General features: G+C 37.2%; 1 protein-coding gene across 3 annotated transcripts; it reads right to left on the bottom strand.

Annotated features, from left to right (window-relative positions):
* Nucleotides 1-10,643: 10,643 nt before the first annotated feature.
* Nucleotides 10,644-17,867, bottom strand: LOC114712123 (transcription initiation factor TFIID subunit 4b). 3 transcript variants are annotated; one of them, XM_028896593.1, is made up of 15 exons: nucleotides 17,649-17,867; nucleotides 16,408-16,494; nucleotides 16,195-16,300; nucleotides 15,089-15,612; nucleotides 14,900-14,995; nucleotides 13,891-14,793; nucleotides 12,847-12,965; nucleotides 12,670-12,757; nucleotides 12,431-12,566; nucleotides 12,282-12,337; nucleotides 12,149-12,205; nucleotides 11,927-12,067; nucleotides 11,690-11,755; nucleotides 11,346-11,607; nucleotides 10,644-11,117 (listed from the first exon to the last, which is right to left on the bottom strand). In XM_028896593.1, exons 2-15 carry the CDS (start codon nucleotides 16,444-16,446, stop codon nucleotides 10,945-10,947), a joined length of 2,766 nt encoding a protein of 921 aa, XP_028752426.1. In that variant the 5' UTR covers nucleotides 16,447-16,494; nucleotides 17,649-17,867; the 3' UTR covers nucleotides 10,644-10,944. The 3 variants fall into 3 exon arrangements, with proteins under 3 accessions (XP_028752426.1, XP_028752427.1, XP_028752428.1); XM_028896594.1 differs by having other exon boundaries at nucleotides 17,701-17,867; XM_028896595.1 differs by lacking the exons at nucleotides 16,195-16,300; nucleotides 16,408-16,494; nucleotides 17,649-17,867 and adding an exon at nucleotides 15,695-16,116 and having other exon boundaries at nucleotides 15,089-15,667.
* Between the last annotated feature and the right edge of the window lie 566 nt (nucleotides 17,868-18,433).

The raw sequence follows: 18,433 nt of genomic DNA, 5'->3' as shown, positions 1-18,433 counted from the left end.
GTAAAAAGCACCTTCATTTATATATATTAAAAAGGAGAAATTGCAAATAAAGACCCCAATATATAAAATTATGATTAGAGACTCTGAATTTGGAAAATAGCTTCAGAGGACCCGATCTCAAATTGCAAATATGAAATGTGGGTTAAATGTCTGAAATTCCCTCAGCCATCCTGATTCTTTAATGAATGTAGAGACAAGAAATATAATGTGGCAGGAGAGTTGGAAAAAGAAGGAAGACACTAAATGTTTGTGTGATATTGGGATGGAAGGTCTTTCAACATTAGCAATGAAGTAAGTAACATACTGACTAGACTCTTCTTCTATTTTTCCCTCTAAAAGTTGTGCATTGTGATATTCTTCATCTTCATCTTTATTGTGTGGGTGGGTAGGTTGGAGGAAAGGAGGGAATGAGAGGTGTAGTTGAAGATTAAAGATATCACAATGTAGGAGGTTGTGGTTAGTTGGAGGTGGGATATTTTTATTTTTCTAGTGTGATTGGTCATCTCTTATTTGTAGTGCATGGTGATGGTGGCGATGGTGAAGGGTTAGGTGTGTAGTGGTTTGGCAGAGTGTGGGTGGGATAATGGCCATTAGTTTGGGTGTGAAGGTTCAGGTGTTGTTGTGAAAGGAGGGAATAAGGATGCCGTGACTTTTGGCGTTGAAATTGTGAAGCCCTAAAGTGATGTTGGGAAGAGAGGAGGTCGGTGGTTTTTATTTTGGTATGTAAATGATTGAGTTGATGGAATAAATGTGTAAATATTTATTAGTGAAGCTGATGTACTAACTAAACGTAAATTTTTGTTGCAGGTTAGTGTGAAAAATGAATTTCAATAATGGAAGAAGATGTGGGAAGGTGTTGTTCTGTTACATGCACATTACTGGATATTTTGAAGCAAATTGTGAATGGGTAGTTAAATATATTGGAGCGAGTATAACGGTAACAGGTATAAAAGAATGGATAATAGTATATGAGTTGTGTGGAATAATATCATAGTGGATAGGCAATGATGGTAGTGATATGAGATTAAGTATAAAGTTAAATTTGATGAGAGTACATTGATTGATCTTTGTGATGATGGTGATATCTGCAACTTGTTTAGATATAATGACAGTAGTGCTCATGTGTACATTGAAAGGAAAGGGAGATAGGGAACCTAGAGCAAGGAATGATCCAGACATGTAAGTGATTGTGTTTTTGAATTAAATCTTGTTATTTGCTAATATATTATTGCTAATTTGTATAGAAATGTTGTAATCAAGCTAACAATGTTGCAGTCCTAAGTTGTAATTTGTAAATGCAAACTTGTTATTGAATATAGTTGACACGCCATTTCTATTTGTAAACTTGTCTTTTAGAAATGTAGACTTGTTATTAGACATAAGTAGTGGTTTCCACATGTAGACTTGTTATTTTGTGTACTAAAGTTATAATAATCATATACGAACTTGTTATTTAGATCTGCAGAAGTTTTTTTACTAACCAGTAGTTTTTATATAGAGACTTGTTATGTGGGTAACTCAAGTTGTAATTACCACATGTGGACCTGTTATTTAGCTATGCAGACATGTTATTTTACTAACTAATAGTTTATAGATGTAGACTTGTTATTTTAGTTACTAAAGTTGTAATAACTATATGCGGACTTGTTATTTAGATATGCAAACATATTATTTTATAAAAGAGGAGTTTCTATATCCAGACCTGTCATTTCACTTACTAATATTGTAATTATTATACGCAGATGAGTTATATTCGTAACTAAAGTTGTCATATTCATTAACATTGTTGTTGTTGTGATAATCAAACCTGTCATTTAAATATAGGCATTCTAACTTGGTATTATGGTGGCAGGATTGAGAATTTATTGGAACTTTCACAAGACATGAATGCATTTGAAACGACTATTGGTGATAAACATGAGCCGGTGAATGTTGAGAATGGAGTTGAATGCCTGACTTTTAAAGAGGGTGGATCAAGTTAGAGAAGCAAGTGTAGTGATTTAAAGAGTTAGGGAACATTGATGGGCAAGATGAATTGTATGAAATGGGCAGGAGTGTTTGTAGGAGTGGGCCAATATGTTCCACATACTGTTGCCTTTAGGGAAGCTGTGTACAGGTTCAGTATTGTAGAGAAGTTTGCAGCAAGATATGTCAGGGATAGTAAGGAGAAGATGAATGTGAGGTGTAAAGTAGAAAGGTGTTCTTGGAAGATATGAGTAAATGTTGTTGGGAAGAACAGTCATCTATTACGTGTGATAATATTTTGCAATGAGTACATTCATTCAGTGCAAGACAATATGGTTGTGACTTATGGTGGGAGTGGTGCGTTGACATCATCAATAATAGTTGAAGAGATAAGGGACCATGCTAAAACGACCTACTGAGATAAGGAAGATGTTAGAGAGGGAGTATGGTATGAGGCTTGCCTATTGTCAGGCCTATAAAGCAAAGGAAAAGGCAATGGAAGAAATACATAGAAAACCGGAACAATCCTATATGTTAATACCATGGTTATGTGAAAGATTGAAGAAAACTGGTGACAAAATGATTGCTGAATAGGCCTCTATTGGTAATAAATTTGAGCGTGTATTCATTGCATACGGTGCATGTGTTGAGGGTTTTTTGAACTATACAAGGCCTATTTTATACGTTGATGGTACTCATGTAAGTGGTCCATATAAGGGGATGTTATTGTCAGTTTCGACATATGATGCGGATAATGAGATATTGTTGTTTGCAATAGTAGTGGTGAAGGGAGAGAATCTCGAGGACTAGACGTGGTTTTTTCACAAGATTAAACAAAATAGTTGGTTCAATGCAATTGACTACTATGTCAGATAGATATAATTTCATAATTGGATCTGTGCAAGCAATATTTGAGTGTGAAAGGTATGCATACTGTTATAGGTATGTGAAGGAAAACTTTAGTTCTAAGTATATGAAATTAAACAGAGGTCGGACAAGAAGAACTAAAAATTCAAAGGAAGATACATTGAAGGTACTGGATAAAGTGGCTTATGTAGACTTACGGATGAGTTTGATCACACCTTGGATGATCTCAAAACCATATCTCATGAGTTATATGAGTGGGTTATCAAGTAAGGTGATGTGGATAGGTGGGCATTGAGCAAGTTCCCATGTTGAAGGTGGGACAACATAACAACTAATTTAGTTAAATCTTTTAATGCTTGGATGGTAAGGGAGAGGAAGCATAACGTGGCCCAAATGATCTATGAGCATCGGGAGAAAGTAGCAAGGAAGATGCATGCATCATATGTGGCAATGACTAAGTAGAAAAATTACGTTGGGCCAAAAATAAAGGCAAAAGTGTTGGAGCATGTGCATTTTAGCAGGTATATGCACTATGAGAATTATGGAGGAGGAAGAATATGTGTGTACACATCATGTGGAGACCAAAGAGTGGATCTTGGCCTACACCAATGCAATTGTGGAGCTTGGCAAATGTCAGGGATTCCATGCTCACATGCTTATGCAGCCATTAAGACCATAGGGGGAAATGTATATAATTATGTTGAAGAATGTTAGAAACGTTCATCCCAAGAGAAAATCTATGCTCGAAGCATGGTTCCAGTAGTGACAATTGATATGTCTGACCTAAATGGCTATAGGTTTGAGAATCTTGCTACCAAAACCTTACGTTTACCCCCAATCACTACTAGGCCTCCCGGAAGACCAAGAACAAACAGAAAAGAATCATAATTACAGAACAAAAAATATATCATTGACTAGATGTCACCAACCTGGACATACAAAGAGGACTTGCAAAAATCCTAACTGAAGTTGATCTCAACTTACAAATGGGACAACTAAGTTTTTCACCATATATAGGGTCCACCCTTCTTAATTTTTTTAGGAGCAGGGTGTTGGTAGATGTGGACATATATTTTTGTTAGTTCTATGTTTGATGACAAAGGGACATTAAGTAGAAGATGCAAGTTAATGTGCACTTGTCATTAAATGTTGTAAAAAAACTTGTTGCTATGAAAGAAACTTGAACTTGTCATTTACTATTTACCAGAAGTGGTTACTGTCAAAATTATATGAAAACGTTATGGGATCTTGTCATTTTACATATGTAAGTTGTCATTCACTATTGTGGACTTGTAATTTCATGTTTATCAGAAGTAGTTGCTATTAGAAATGTGCAAATTGTAATTCCAGTAGAAAAAGTATGAAAATGTATGAAAACCTTATGGGAACTTGTCATTTGCCATAGTTAGCTTGTCATTTTCTGTTGTCAAGTTGTAATTTCATGTTCATCAGAAGTGGCTGTTGTCATAAATGTACAAAGTGTAATTCCAGGCAAAAAAAGTATGAAAATGTATGAAAACCTTATGGAAACTTGTCATTTGTCACAGTGAACTTGTCATATTCTATTGTCAAGTTGTAATTTCATGTTTATTAGAAGTAGTTGCTGTCAGAATTGTGCAAAGTGTAATTCCAACAGAAAAAGTATGAAAATATATGAAAACCTTATGGGAACTTGTCATTTGCCATAGTAAACTTGTCATTTTCTATTGTCAAGTTGTAATTTCATTTTATTAGAAGTGAAAATCTAGTCATTTCAACAGAGAAATTTACAAATGTATGGAAACCTGATGGGAACTAGTCATTTGCCATTATGAACTTGTCATTTTCCGTTGTCAAGTTGTAATTTCATGTTTATCAGAAATGGTTGCTGTTAGAAATGTGCAAAGTGTAATTCCAGCAGAAAAAGTATGAAATTGTATGAAAACGTTATAGGAGCTTGTCATTTACCAAACTGAACTTGTCATTTTTCATTGTGGACTTGTCATTTTGTGTTTATCAGAAGTGGAAATCCAGTCATTTTAATAGAGAAATTTATAAATGTATGGAAACCTGATGGGAACTAGTCATTTGCCATTGTGAACTTGTTATTTTCTATTATCAAATTGTCATTCAGTGAATCAATGTGCAAATTCAGCCATTTTTAATAGAAAATATGAAATTTGTATGAAAACCTTATCACAAGTTATCATAGCCCATAGTTAATTTGTTGTTAGAGTTAGTAAACTTGTGATTGGCCTAATTAAAAGGAAATTTGTCATTCTAAATGTAAGTACTGTTATAGCATCAATCCAACCATATCATAACCATTATAATAATTGGCATACAATTTCAATAAATGAATCTATTGACAAAGTTAGTAAAAGTCACACAACCTAATTTAAATGCTCTCTACAAAGACTTTTTCCTTTTCTTAGTTATTCGGCCCTTCTCTAGTTGTGAGATAAGATCGTACGCATTCTAATGGCATTCATTGTCATTATGGCTTACCAGCCACCGCATCAGCTCACACCGAAAAGAGGACACATTAGCCTGTATAACAAGTTTATTATCCAACAAGTCACAGATGGTCATTATTGATTGCATAATAAATAAGGTCATGTCATTACCTCATTGTATTGAAGGGGAACATCAGGCTCCTATTTCCTGAGCCATATGAGCACATGCACGCTGCAGTCCCTCTTGCTCACAACACAACCCTAACAGTGTCAGCTCCTCAAACCAACACAACCAAACAATATATCACATGAATAGGGTGTATAAACTCACAAATTATTCTGCTATGGTATATCATGCCACCATTTCTAACTTATCAATCAAATCTGGTCTAACCATCCGAAGTACGTCTTCGAATCAATCCCTCTGCACATATGTCATATTCATCAAAAGGATAATAATATAAAACTGTCATTTTCCTATCTAACATGAACAGGTCAAGAGCATCTTACACAGCCTGTGATGGCCAATTCTTGAGGGTCATGTATGGCTGCCTTCTTCTGCTTGAAGGTGGTTTTCTTACGCTCTAAACTTGCTTGCACAGAATCAAGGACATTGAATTTCTGGGTCTTCGGTTTGAAAGCAAAGCAGAACCAATGCTCCCCAACTAGACCAGGACCCAGAACCAAGTCGCAGTCACCTATATTGTAGCCAACGTAATGCAAAAGTATTTGTCGTGTATGCTGGTTAGGATCCTAACGAGCTGGATCACGGATCATTATGGCTTGTCAAATGCACAAAACGAAGTTGTTATTCACTGTAACACACTTTGGTCTGTCATTTCCATTGCAAACTTGTAAATCAACAAAGTATATTAGTAATACAAAAACCTCACCATGAAGTCTACATCAAATATATGCCTCCTAACGCGTCCTTCAATTGCCTGTTGCTCTTGCAACAAAGCCTTACAGACCAATGACATCACTCGATTACTCACCCTATTATTTTCACCAAGCGAATGTAGCAATCATCAAGGGATGTCTTTATCAAACATTCTAATTAAAGGACTGAAACTTATTCACATGAGTTACCAGATGTGTTATGTTAACATGTAGTCAATAAATAACATCACATAAGCTAGGATTTTCACTTACATCTCGCCCTCATCACTTTTGACAGTTTGACTGACTAAGGTGAAAAAAATATCCTTGGGCTCCATAGGCCTCTTCACTCTTGCTTGTGCCTTCAACTCCAACTAAGGAGACTTGATCTTGCTGAACTGAACCCTACTAGATCTCCTTAGTTGTTGTGGCCCCACAGATACAGGTTTTGGATCAGGCTCAACATATTCAACAATGGCCGGGGGAATACCTCCATCAATATGTCACCCTTTGCATCATCACCTTCAATGCTGGGTGACACTTCTCTAAGGGAACTGGTTGCAGGTATGTCACCCACCCCATCATAATCTTCAACATTGAATGGCATTTTCATGGGGAAAATAGTTGTGGGTATTGTACTCTCTATTACATATATTTGCTTATACATCACCCTCTCCATCACCCTTGTGTTTCCTGTCCCCTTCACTCATGTCATCACCATCCCCTTGACCCTCTTCGCCCTTCCCTTCATTCTTGCTATGATTCTCCTTGTCACCCTCCCTGTCATCTTTCCCATGATTATCTTCATTTTCACTACCTCCTTCATCCTTCTCCTTTTCTTCAATTGTGTCATCACTGTTGCGCTTATCCTTCTCATCATCTTTAGACTCACTAATATTTGTAAGCACTATCTCAACTTGAGCCTTTCCTCTTGACTTACCCTTCCCACCATCTCCCTATTTTGGGATCTATACCTTTACCAGCTTCTCATCTACCATTCTCATCAGCATCTTTTGCCCTTCCTCTATCCTCTTCATTAGGCACTCGCGTAACTTCTTCAGCTCCTGCATGCAAAAGATATTTATCAATTAAGTATATAGAATAATAAGTTCAATATAAGAGATGACAAGTTCATTATAGGAGATGACACCTTCAGTATACGAAATCACAACTCAGGTATGCCAAATGACAAGTTGACTATAGCGAATGACAACTTCTGTTAACCAAATAACAAGTGAGGTATGGCAAATGACAGGTTTACTATGGCAAATGACAAGTTCATTATATGGAACGAAAATTTCAGTAAACCAAATCACAACTTACATATGACAGATGACAAATTCACTATAGGGAGTGACATTTAGTATACAAAATCACAACTCAGGTATGCCAAATGACAAGTTCACTATGGGAAATGACTAGTTCACTTTGGCAAATGACAAGTTCAGTAAACCAAATTACAACAGGTATGGCAACTGGTAGGTTCACTATGGCAAATGACAGGTTCACAATTTCAATATACCGAATGACAAGTTCAATATGGCGAATCACAACATAAGTTTAACGAATAACAACTTAAGTTTGCCAAATTACGGCTTAACAATGACAAAGTTCTATTTTACTATAGCGAATCACAACTTCAGTTTAGAAAATGACAACATAACTATGGCAAATAAGAAGTTCAGGTTACTGAGTAAAAACTTCAGCTTACCAATTATATCACATACCAGGTCCAAAAACTCTATAATTATCCTTTCTTGTTTTCCCTTTACAACTTTACTATCTTTTTCTCTGTACATAATTCTCCTAACACTCTTCTCCTCCTTACTGGCCAATTCTTTTATCTTCTCATCAGTTTAGTATTCAATTGCAGTAGTGGACTCTCGGCCAATGGGTGTGTTGAGGTTAAAATGCTCACAAAAAAAACTACAAGCCAGCCACATATATACAACATTAATGTTATGCACATCAATAATCAAATGCAAACAGAATCAGAAACAAAATAGTCGTACCAGAACCAAGTATATGCAGCCATCAACAGTGTTGCTCCCTTGCCTTTCATTGCCCTACCTATACGCTTTGACATAGTCTCCCATTTCTTTCTAGAGGTCCTTTATAATATAGGTAGCCCAATCATACTTTCCAAATTCATCCAATATGCAATTTGTGACTCTGATCAACTTCTCACTCACTTCTGAGCTTGATTTTGGACATAGCAGAGTACCCAGTGTGTATAGCACAAATCTATCATCCTCCTCCCCTGAAACAATATCTTTTAGTGTTTTGCTGAATGACACTTTCCGATATTCATTTCTCAACTCCTTGTACATAGCATCACCATCATCAACTTCAGTTTTCACCTCCTCCATACCGTGATGGATTCCTAAGAGCTACTCAACATCTTATACTCCTATTTTCTCTGATTTGCCCCTGATTGTAAATTGATGTGTTGGTGAGTCATATGATCCCAATATTGTCACAATGAGATCACGGGATAGTCTCTTTAATCCAACCTTCAACAGCCTCCCAAAGCCTATCCTCTCAACCCTCTCCCTTAAGTCTTCATTATTATTCACAAAGTGCAGTAATTTTCTTAAACCCTTCAAGGACACTCGGGTTAGAAATGATAGAACATGTTTCTTTTTCTCCTCTTCTTCCTTTTGTGGCCTTGTTTTCTTCACCTCCTCAGTGTACTTCATCTTCTCTTTAGCGGACAGAGCTTTCCATGCACTTGACGTAGCATCTTTTTTTTTGTTTGGCTGTCATGTTAAGGTTCGCTATTGTGGTCATAAACTCACTTTTGAATAATAACCAACCATTGTGTGCCTTTCTCGATCTAGAGGCTCCTTCTAATGCCATTTTCTTTTTCCTGCAAAATATTCAACATACAATCCTTCACAACCACATTTACTGACTAACTATCACCCTTGTTGACAATTTATTCTTCAACCAACAACCTTCTTACATCATCACTATTGACTTCTTATTTCGAAACATGAACTTGTAATTTCATATAAGCAAGTTGTTAATTTCTCAAACTAAATTTGTTATTCTCAACTACTTGTCATGCTTGTTATTTCTAATCATTAACTTGTCATTTACAATTATCAACTAGTTATTTCAGATTATAAAGTTTTTCAATTGTCATACTCGTCTTTGTTATTCCCAACTTGTTATTGTCATTTTTAAACTTGTCATTTCCTATTGTTAACTTGTTAGGACCCCATGACAACCTTCTTATTCCCAACTACTCAATAACTTGTTATTCACTATATTAAACTTGTTATTTCCTATTACCAATTCGTCAATTACACAATTGTTATTTACATTATCAACTTGTCAATCCCCCTACTTCCATATTGTCATTTTAAACCAGAAGACAAACACTTTAACGTATCTTCAAATCAATTTACACTTAACCAATTCAATCTTCACTTTATCCATTCCCGTGTCGTCATTTCCTAAACTAATCTTGTCATCCTCCTAACTCATCTTCTCATTCCCTTCCCACCCAAACCCATTTGCACATCTTCCTCCACAAATAAGCATTTTTTGCCAATCAATCACAACTTATTTGACAGAAAAACATATATATATACTTTCCTGCCCTAAACGCATTCCCTCTTCTTAATGTATCAACATGCAACAACCAACACAAACAAACCAAAGCTTCAAACTTACCACCAAATTTTGTCGCCGAATGCCATTAACTCTGATAACCGCACACGACTATGACAATGCCTCTACCTCCTCCCCTACCTTCAACAATGCCGACAGATCACTACTCAATCATTGCTCCGTTCGCCTCTCCCATAGCAAATACAATCTTCTCTCACATAATACTCCTCTCGCCGATACTGTTACTAGAAAATGGAAGCAACCTCCTGTGTGAAAATAGACAGAGTGCAGAGAATGGAGAGACTAGACAAAGCAGAGAGAGGGAAGTTATTGCAAGTTGGGAGAAAGAGCGCGGACAAGTTTTTTTTTTTTTCCCCCAAATAAATGAGGGGCATTTCAGACATTTAACATATATTTCATATTTGCACTAAAGCTATTTTCTAAATTCAAGATCCCTAATCGCAATTTTATATATTAGGGGTCTCTATTTGGAATTTCTCTTTTTTTATCGACAAGGTGATTCTTAAATTTTTCAAAAATAGCTAAAACAAACTGCCCTAGTACTATCGTTATATTATCTCCAATGTTTAGGAGGCCGTCTGGGCATTTCATCTTTCAACGTCAAATTAGGTCAACTTTTCACTGAAAACACGACCTTGCGGCGAAGCACCTTTTCGGAAAACTTGTCAACCATTCGCATGCTTGCCGTGTGTCTGTAATTAATTGGTTAGCGTTGCAGATAAATAACACGACTCGCTCAAGTACTTTTTTTCAACAGTTCTACCACTTTATGTGATCCTTTTTTTCATCATTCCAACCGCCAGACTGAACGCAACCTCAATTTCAATGCATATGCGGTGTTATTGGTTAGCAAATGGATCAAACATCGCTCAAACCCAATGTCTGGTCAAAATATTTCAAGCTCAAAATGGCGAACTTGGCTACAAAGTCGGCATGTATATGGACAGAGAGCTAGGCAAACTTGTCACCATTTCTACAAAAATTTAACTTTAATTGAATTAATTTCCCACGTCAGGTTTGCTATTAACTTCAAGAGGCCGAAGACCTAACCCAATGGCAGCAGGCCAGCCGAACGGCTAAAATCAGCCCGACTGGAGCAGAACTTCGATTCTAGATTATGCAATGAATTAGCAAGGCCAAAATCTGCAAAACCTTCATCTTATTCAGCCAGGTCATCGGAATGAATTCTCTCATACAAGCTATATATTAGTGGTGACTTGGACATCTGCGGTTCCCTTTCCAGGGCTGCAATCACATCTTTAACAGAGATGCTACGAATTACCCGAGTTTGAGGTGCAATGGCCTGATTTCTCCCAGGTTTTTGAGCGATTCCTGTTAGAACAACAGCATTCAAGTAGAACAGCAGTTAAGAAATAGCACGACATCTAAATCAGAGAGCAGCTGTACATGCTTATGCGAACCTAACAACGAGAGACCAATTGTATTGGAGAGATTAGGACCACATTTTACATGTTGATAACTTAGTATTACTTTGTCATTTGACTAAAAAATAGAGGAAGTGGCACACATGACCGAATAATCAGTTTGAATGGAACCTACCAGAAGTTGCAAAAGATGCCGAAACTCTTTTCTCCCCATCTGGATTATCCTTTGTACTTCTTCCAGATGAAGATGGAGACTTGCGACTCACATCCTTAGCAGGTTGAGAACTAGATGATCCATCTGCCACACCTTCACGTTTTTGACGAGCTTGCTCCGCCATGAGTTGCCATTTTGACAGCATGTCATCTCCCCCAACAGCAGCTCGAGCAGCAACATTTGCAGCATTTGTCCTCATCTTGTCATCCTCTTCTTTATTTACCTACAACGTGCCATAAATAAAGCAAAAGATTTCTTCTACGGTCTATGGAATAATATAATACAAAACAAAGAGGTATGAATACCTTTGTTGATTTATTACGACTTTCATCCTTATCCTTGTCCCCATCAACCCCAGGATTACTCTCTGCCTGTACAAAATTTAATTGACAAGAAAACATGTTTCAGATGCAGATACCTCATTCGAAACATTAGCATGTTATGGGAAAAATTCATGGATACATCTACTATCATGTCAGTGTGAGCCGTCTTGAAGAAGCTACTTAAACGAGACAAAAATGTCTTCAACAGGTGGAACTCACTTCATTAAGTTTACGAATCTTCTCTGCTTCTGCCTGTTTCTTCTCCCATTCTTCCCTTGCTTTCTTATTTATTGACATGATTTGTTGCCGAACATCTGAGGTGACAATAACCCGGTGCCTGGTCTTCTCAAAATCCACTCGCTGATGGGAAGTTGATTGAGCATAAGAAACTGCTCATATTGATGAAAGACAGTTCATGCAGGCAGTAACGAGACAACTGACCTGTTTTGAAAGTCTGATCAGGCTACTTATCAATCCACGCATTCTTTCCTCCACACACTGAACATTTACTATCAGTCATGAGTTTACATGCAAAACTACCACAACGTTAATTGAAAATCTGATCTTATCTCACCAGAGACAAGCATTTCTCTACATCATTGCTCACACCCTTCAAACCACATTTGACCACTGCCACAGTGACAACAAAAAGAAGCATAAGGCTACATATATACACAAAGAATCTTAAACTTATGGACAACATTAAACAATAAAAAGACTAACTAATATCCATCAATTTGCTCTGCAATGGAGCTTTCTGCAAAATAAGTCTGTCTTCTTCTTCTTGCACAGCTCTTCGAGATGCTTCTGAAATTCGACTGTCCTCTTTTGACCCTGAAAATAACTGTTCCTCCTCCTCCTGTAAAACAGAAAAATATAGGAACAGTAGAGCTTTAACAATAGAAGAAAAACAATCCCTAATCTAGAATTATTCGCCCAAGATCAATGACTAAGTACCATACCCTAAGATCAACTCCACTAACAGCCGTAACATCATTAAGCTGTTCAATGCTTTGTTCCAGAGAAGCCCCAGATACTTTCTGTTTCTTACTGTAGGATAATGGGTAGATTGTGTCAAGAGTAAAATAAACTAGTCCAAAAGCTAGTCAATCATGGTTCATTAGAATAAGACAAATGACCTTGGAGGAGGAGGTGAGGAACCAAGTCCTTCAAGTGGTTTCTTCTGGCCAACAGTAGGCTTCTTCAGAGGACCCCTTGCAATAATCCCAGAAGGGTTTGAGGGAATCTGAGAGCTTGACTGACAAAATACAAAACGAACACATAAATAGGCATCATTAAGCATAAAGGATCAATATATATTATGAGAAGTGCTCTGTACACAAAATGCCATTTCCTTTAGTATATTATATTGTAAGATGGTAATGCTTGAAAAAGCAGAAGCCTAAAGATACATGAAAAGAAACAACTGCATGCATTGTTATTCTAGGTAGCAACCTGTAATACATCTTTAAGTCAAAGACTCACAGCTACTCCATTAACCGACATCAATTGAAAAACATCCATTGCCCATTACAACATTACAAGAAAAAGACAGATTACATACAAAAGTTTGATTGTTCCTAACCACAGATAAAATTTTGCAGAGCAGGAGACCTAGTATTAAAAAGGCTTGAGTAAGGTTTCTTCGTTGGATTGAGAATGGGTGTAAAACCTAAGTTTTATGCCTGTATGTTAAGTCATGACCACTATCCAACGGATAGGTGTAATATGAGTCAAATTGATGGACACTTGTGGCTGATATGGTGCCAGCAAGATTAATGATACCAGATTGATGGCGACTGAAGAAAAATCAAGAAAAAAGAAAGAATGAAGATTCTCAAGTAAACTAGAACATTGTGCGCCAATGTTTGAAACACCGAAACAGTTCAAAAGACATCATTTCTATTTGTGAAACCTTACTCCCGGTGAGCATTCATATCTTTACATTTAATTTCCATTGCACCCCAAAACTAAAATACAATCAAACGTGATGCAAATCCATATTTTAGCTATTTTTAGGACAATATTATGAGATGCGTGCAATATGCAAATTGCAAAATGTATGCAGGCAAAAGTCTGACAGAAACATCAAACCCAAAAGTATCATGTAAGAAAAAAAATTCATGCATCAGGACATCGTATACAATAACGCATAAAAACACATATAATGCCAATGAGGTTACCGGGACACCTGGTTCCATCTGAGCAACCATTGAAGGGGGAGCAGAATTGGAATGCAACAAACTTGAAGTAGTTGTAGGTGGCACATTTGCAGATGCTGGAAGACCTCTTGAAAACTCATCCTTTGAAGTTCCTTGATTTCCACTTCCCTGTTCAATCTGAGCAGTGCCAACCGAAAGCCCATGAAATTTAGACAAATGATGCCTCTGTTGCTGCTCAGCAGACAGTTCACTGGGTTCCCTTTTAACATTCGAAGGTTGCCAAACATTGGATGTTTGTTGTGATCCTGCATTATTTACAACATGAGGAGCAGATCCTCCCTGTAGTCTCTTTGGATCATTGATAGAATTTTGTCTATCAAGTTTTGTCATGCCAATCAGATTCATACCCTGTGTTGGCCCCCCTAAGTGATTTGGAGCAATGTTTTGATGAGGAATTTGCCTCAAATGGGAATCATGTGGCGGGGCTTTCAGAGATGTGGGACTACTGCTTGTCCCAGAATAAGAATTAAAATTAGAACCAGTATTTCCATGTGCTGATGAAAAATGCAGATGTTGCTGCTGCTGCTTAGTAAGCCCTTGTATATGCATGGAGGACCTTTCTGATTCTTGGCTACCAAAGTTGGAACCGGAAGTTGGTAACGGACTTGATTGCACTGCTTGGGGTTCTATTTTAACATCCAATTCCTGAGATTTTTTCATACTATTCTCCATAGTTGGATGAACTGATTCAGTCTTCAAATGAACGGTTGAAGAATTAATATGAGATTGATTTGCAGGACTGTTCACACTTCTATGATGCAGTTGTGCTAATGCATGGGGGTCATTAAATTGTGTTGCCCCTGAACTAACTGGAGGCATCCTGATAGGGTGCTGCTGCCCCACAGGTCCTTGGTTGGATCTTGTCTAAAACATTAGAAAAGCAATGTTCTAAGCATGACGTTGATTGAATACACATTGGCTTGAAAAAAATATAAAATAAGGCACAACATATACCATGCTCTCTGCATACCTGTGATTGCACTTTCGCTAATGCCATTCTGAGCATCTGATCACCTACAATACTTTTCATAAGCCTCACAAAATTATCCTTTGGAATTTCATCTTTCTATAAAAACAGCAGAATCCATTCACGAATCAGTTGTGGCCCATTCCACTAAAAAATAAAAATAAAGATAAAGATAAAATTGAATTGAAATACCTTCAATTTGGCAAACAAAGTTTGGAGTTGCATGGCTCTGTCTTTGGGAAGCTGTGGAAGCAAGATAGGTAGCAATAGGCCAAATGGAACTTGTTTACTACGATTTATTTGGCTGCTTGGCTGCTCAGTGACTGTCGCCTGTTGATTACTCATCTGCTGCAACTTGATATATTGAGATTCATTGCTAGGATTATGTGTTTTGACTGGCTCATTATTAAGAACCGGATCTTTCCCAGGATTCTGGATCCCAGTTTTTTGAGGGTTTTGGAGGGAACTTTGTACAGTCTGCCCTTGGTGACCTTCATCTTGAGATTGTTTCTGAGGCAAGGGTGGATGATTAACATCCTGAGAAGAAACATTCTGCAGTTGGCCACTGTGTTTAATTTCCATCTCAGATGAAGATTGCTGCTGCTGTGCAATTTTAGGATCTTGTTGAGTTTGAGGATCAGTTTTATTATCATGGCTAGAGGTAGGCCACTGTGATAATGACTGACTGAATGTATTACTGTCTCCTTGTGACAAAGCTGTAGCAATTATAGTAGTATATGAGATGTGAGAGTAAGAATGTACGAAGCAAATATTAAAATCGTGTAGATTAACAGCAATTAGCATGATAATTTTCCAGAAAATACTTTTCCTTGATTCCTGACACTCTGCTGGTATATCAAACTACAGTCCAGAATATATTAGCATTCATGAGCCAATACAAAGTCTCCCTTCCAGACTGAAAATGATATTTGCAATAAATAATTCCAAAGAAAGACCACTAATGGTTCATTATAAAAAGGAATGCCACCGTTGATAAATAAATTCATATATTGATAAGGCACCTCCTACTCCAAGACCTCCTGAAATTGTAATTTTTCAAATTGCATTTCCAAAAAATCAAGCCATGCTCATTGAACTTGCTAATAGAAACAAAGATACGTTGATGTTTCAAAATCAATCAACAAGTTCGGTTTTTCCCATTTCTATTGTTTACATACAAGAGACTCACAGACAAGCTGACCAATAATATCAACCCAAAAAAAAAAAAAGCATTAAACATTTTAACAAAAATTACTGGAGGTGAAATTCAGAACATAATGAATCAAAGTAATGCATGCCTGTGTCTGAACCAGAAGGCTGAGAAGTAGACATGTCTCCTCCTATGTCTCTATTTAAGGCGGCCTGAAAAGCTTCCACGTCTGCCCCTGAATGCATTGTTTCATCCTGTAGACATCCCAAAGCAGTGGCAAATTTAAACTAGAGAACCCTATGCCATAATTTATGAAAGATATTTTTTATGGAAATAAGATAAAGAAAAGAGAGAAGTAAACCTCATCATCTTCAAGGAGCTTTACTATAGACGGGTCCATAAAAATTCCAAGGCACTGTTATCTCGGTTCATAAATGAAGCAGTTGAACTGAAATGGAATCATTAATAAATTTAACTGCAAGCCATTTGATCATTTTGTCCTACTTAAATATATGCAGTGTCAAGTGACTTAAAAATAGAATTCAGTTTATTTCACTCAAAAGGAGATAGAATACCCAGGAGAGGGAGAGAGAGAAAAATCAAGATCAAACAGGCTAAAGAGTGTAAACTGGGAATGGCAATGGGAGGATATCCAAATTTTGACAGTACACAAATACCTTGAGAATTTTCTAAATTGATGATAATATAAAGAGATTAATAAAGAATCTCCTTCCATGGTTCGGGCTAGAGGTTCGAATATGAATGAGTCTATGCTTTGATGGGCCATTAAAATTTCAATCCAGAAGAAGGCAGTAGACTCAAGACAACTGATCGGGCAATCATTGATGACCCTATACTTTGATGGGAGGCAGCTTAATGCATGGAAGAACAGGAAGGACCAATCTAGTGGCCTCCTCTTGACATCGTTGCAGGTCAGGAGGCGGAGTACTATTCTAGTCCTTGATCAAGATGTGATAGGGGATCCCTGCTTGCATGCAATTCAGATTGGATTGAGAAAAGCTACACATATTGGCATCCTTTCTGATCAAATTTTATGTCCGGATGATGTTAAGAACACTTGCAGATGATGTTTTAAGTCTGTTGAAGCAGTTTCTAGTTCGTAACTTCTATGTTTATTAATAACATGAAGCTTGTTACTAGAATAAACAGAGAGGGGGGAAGAGAGAGAGATCAATAAACAGAATGTCAATACATAATAAATCCATTAATCGCACATCGCACATCGCACATCGCACAACAATACAATACAAAAGTATATAAGTCGCTAGAAATAAAAAATGAGGAGGGCAGAATATATTACCTACCATTCAAGCAAAAACTAGTAATCGAAGTTAAGAAAATTTAAACTCAATCTGTAAATATTCCCAGCTTCAAAAGCGTCATTATTCCCAGATACAAAAGCGTCAATACTCAAATGATTGCATGATCAGATTCAAAGCCAAATTGAAATGGAAAATTTAGCGCAAAGCAAGAAACGATGCGACGGCGTCTGACACAGGGTTGATAACAATGCAGGGAACGGATGACATCGGGAAAAATTCAAATCTAGATTCAAAGCCGGATTTAGCAAATCAATCTCACCAGTTTTGCGAGAAGATAAAACCCTAGGGTTTGGGCCTTCTTCAACACTTGCCGGAAAATACCCACGCAAGGCTTACAACGGCGGAAGGCGTCCAACGGCGGACTCGACCAAGTGCGGCAACCTTGAAGACGCTGCAACCAGCAGGAGTGGAGTGGCTGTTGGCCGGAGGGAGGGAACGACGGAAGGGACAGTCGCTTCGCTGGGAACGTAGAGGGAGGAAGCAAACGATGCACGAATTCTGCGAATGGAAATCGGAAATCAGGATTAAACCGGATGATCAGAACGATGTCGTATTGTTTTGTCTTCGCGGTTTTGCTTTTGCCCTCCTTGAGCATTCTACTATAAAATTATAAAAATTATTATAATGAGAAAAAGAATTACACCTTGTGTCTCAAGTAATTTCTTATTCTATTTCCACTTGTGCCGTCATTAACTAGGAGTTTTGATTATCTATCATTAATAATTAATAATAAATGCAAAATGGTTTTTAAGAAATGATTTTTAATTGTGAAAAATTTAACAAGACTAATTAATTTTAATTATTTTTAATATTAGTGAGTTAGTTATTTGTTTGAGTTGAGAAAGTATAAACATAGCAGATACAGGTTTTTTTTCCCGCCTGCATAATTTTAATGAAGCATACCTGAGCTTCGGTTGTGTTTTCCTTTGGCGCACAGAAAATAGAGGAAGATGATCGAGGAGCCTTGCGCCCTCATTAATCAGGGGATGGTAGCAGAAACTCACTCACACACAGAAATGAGATTTGAATGCATTTAGAAAGTTC

The sequence above is a fragment of the Neltuma alba genome, unplaced genomic scaffold (genome assembly GCF_004799145.2).
Source record: "Neltuma alba isolate B1F8T4 unplaced genomic scaffold, ASM479914v2 tig00011337_pilon, whole genome shotgun sequence".
Taxonomy (NCBI): Eukaryota; Viridiplantae; Streptophyta; class Magnoliopsida; order Fabales; family Fabaceae; genus Neltuma; species Neltuma alba.
This window is presented reverse-complemented; position numbering and strand designations above follow the sequence as displayed.

Coding starts and splice junctions, on each gene's coding strand:
- LOC114712123 (XM_028896593.1), bottom strand. CDS start 16,446: ATGGACCCGTCTATAGTAAAGCTCCTTGAAGATGATGAG. Junction 12,758..12,846: donor TCCTCACCTCCTCCTCCAAG/GTCATTTGTCTT, acceptor ATTATCCTACAG/TAAGAAACAGAAAGTATCTG. Junction 12,068..12,148: donor TGATCAGACTTTCAAAACAG/GTCAGTTGTCTC, acceptor ACTTCCCATCAG/CGAGTGGATTTTGAGAAGAC.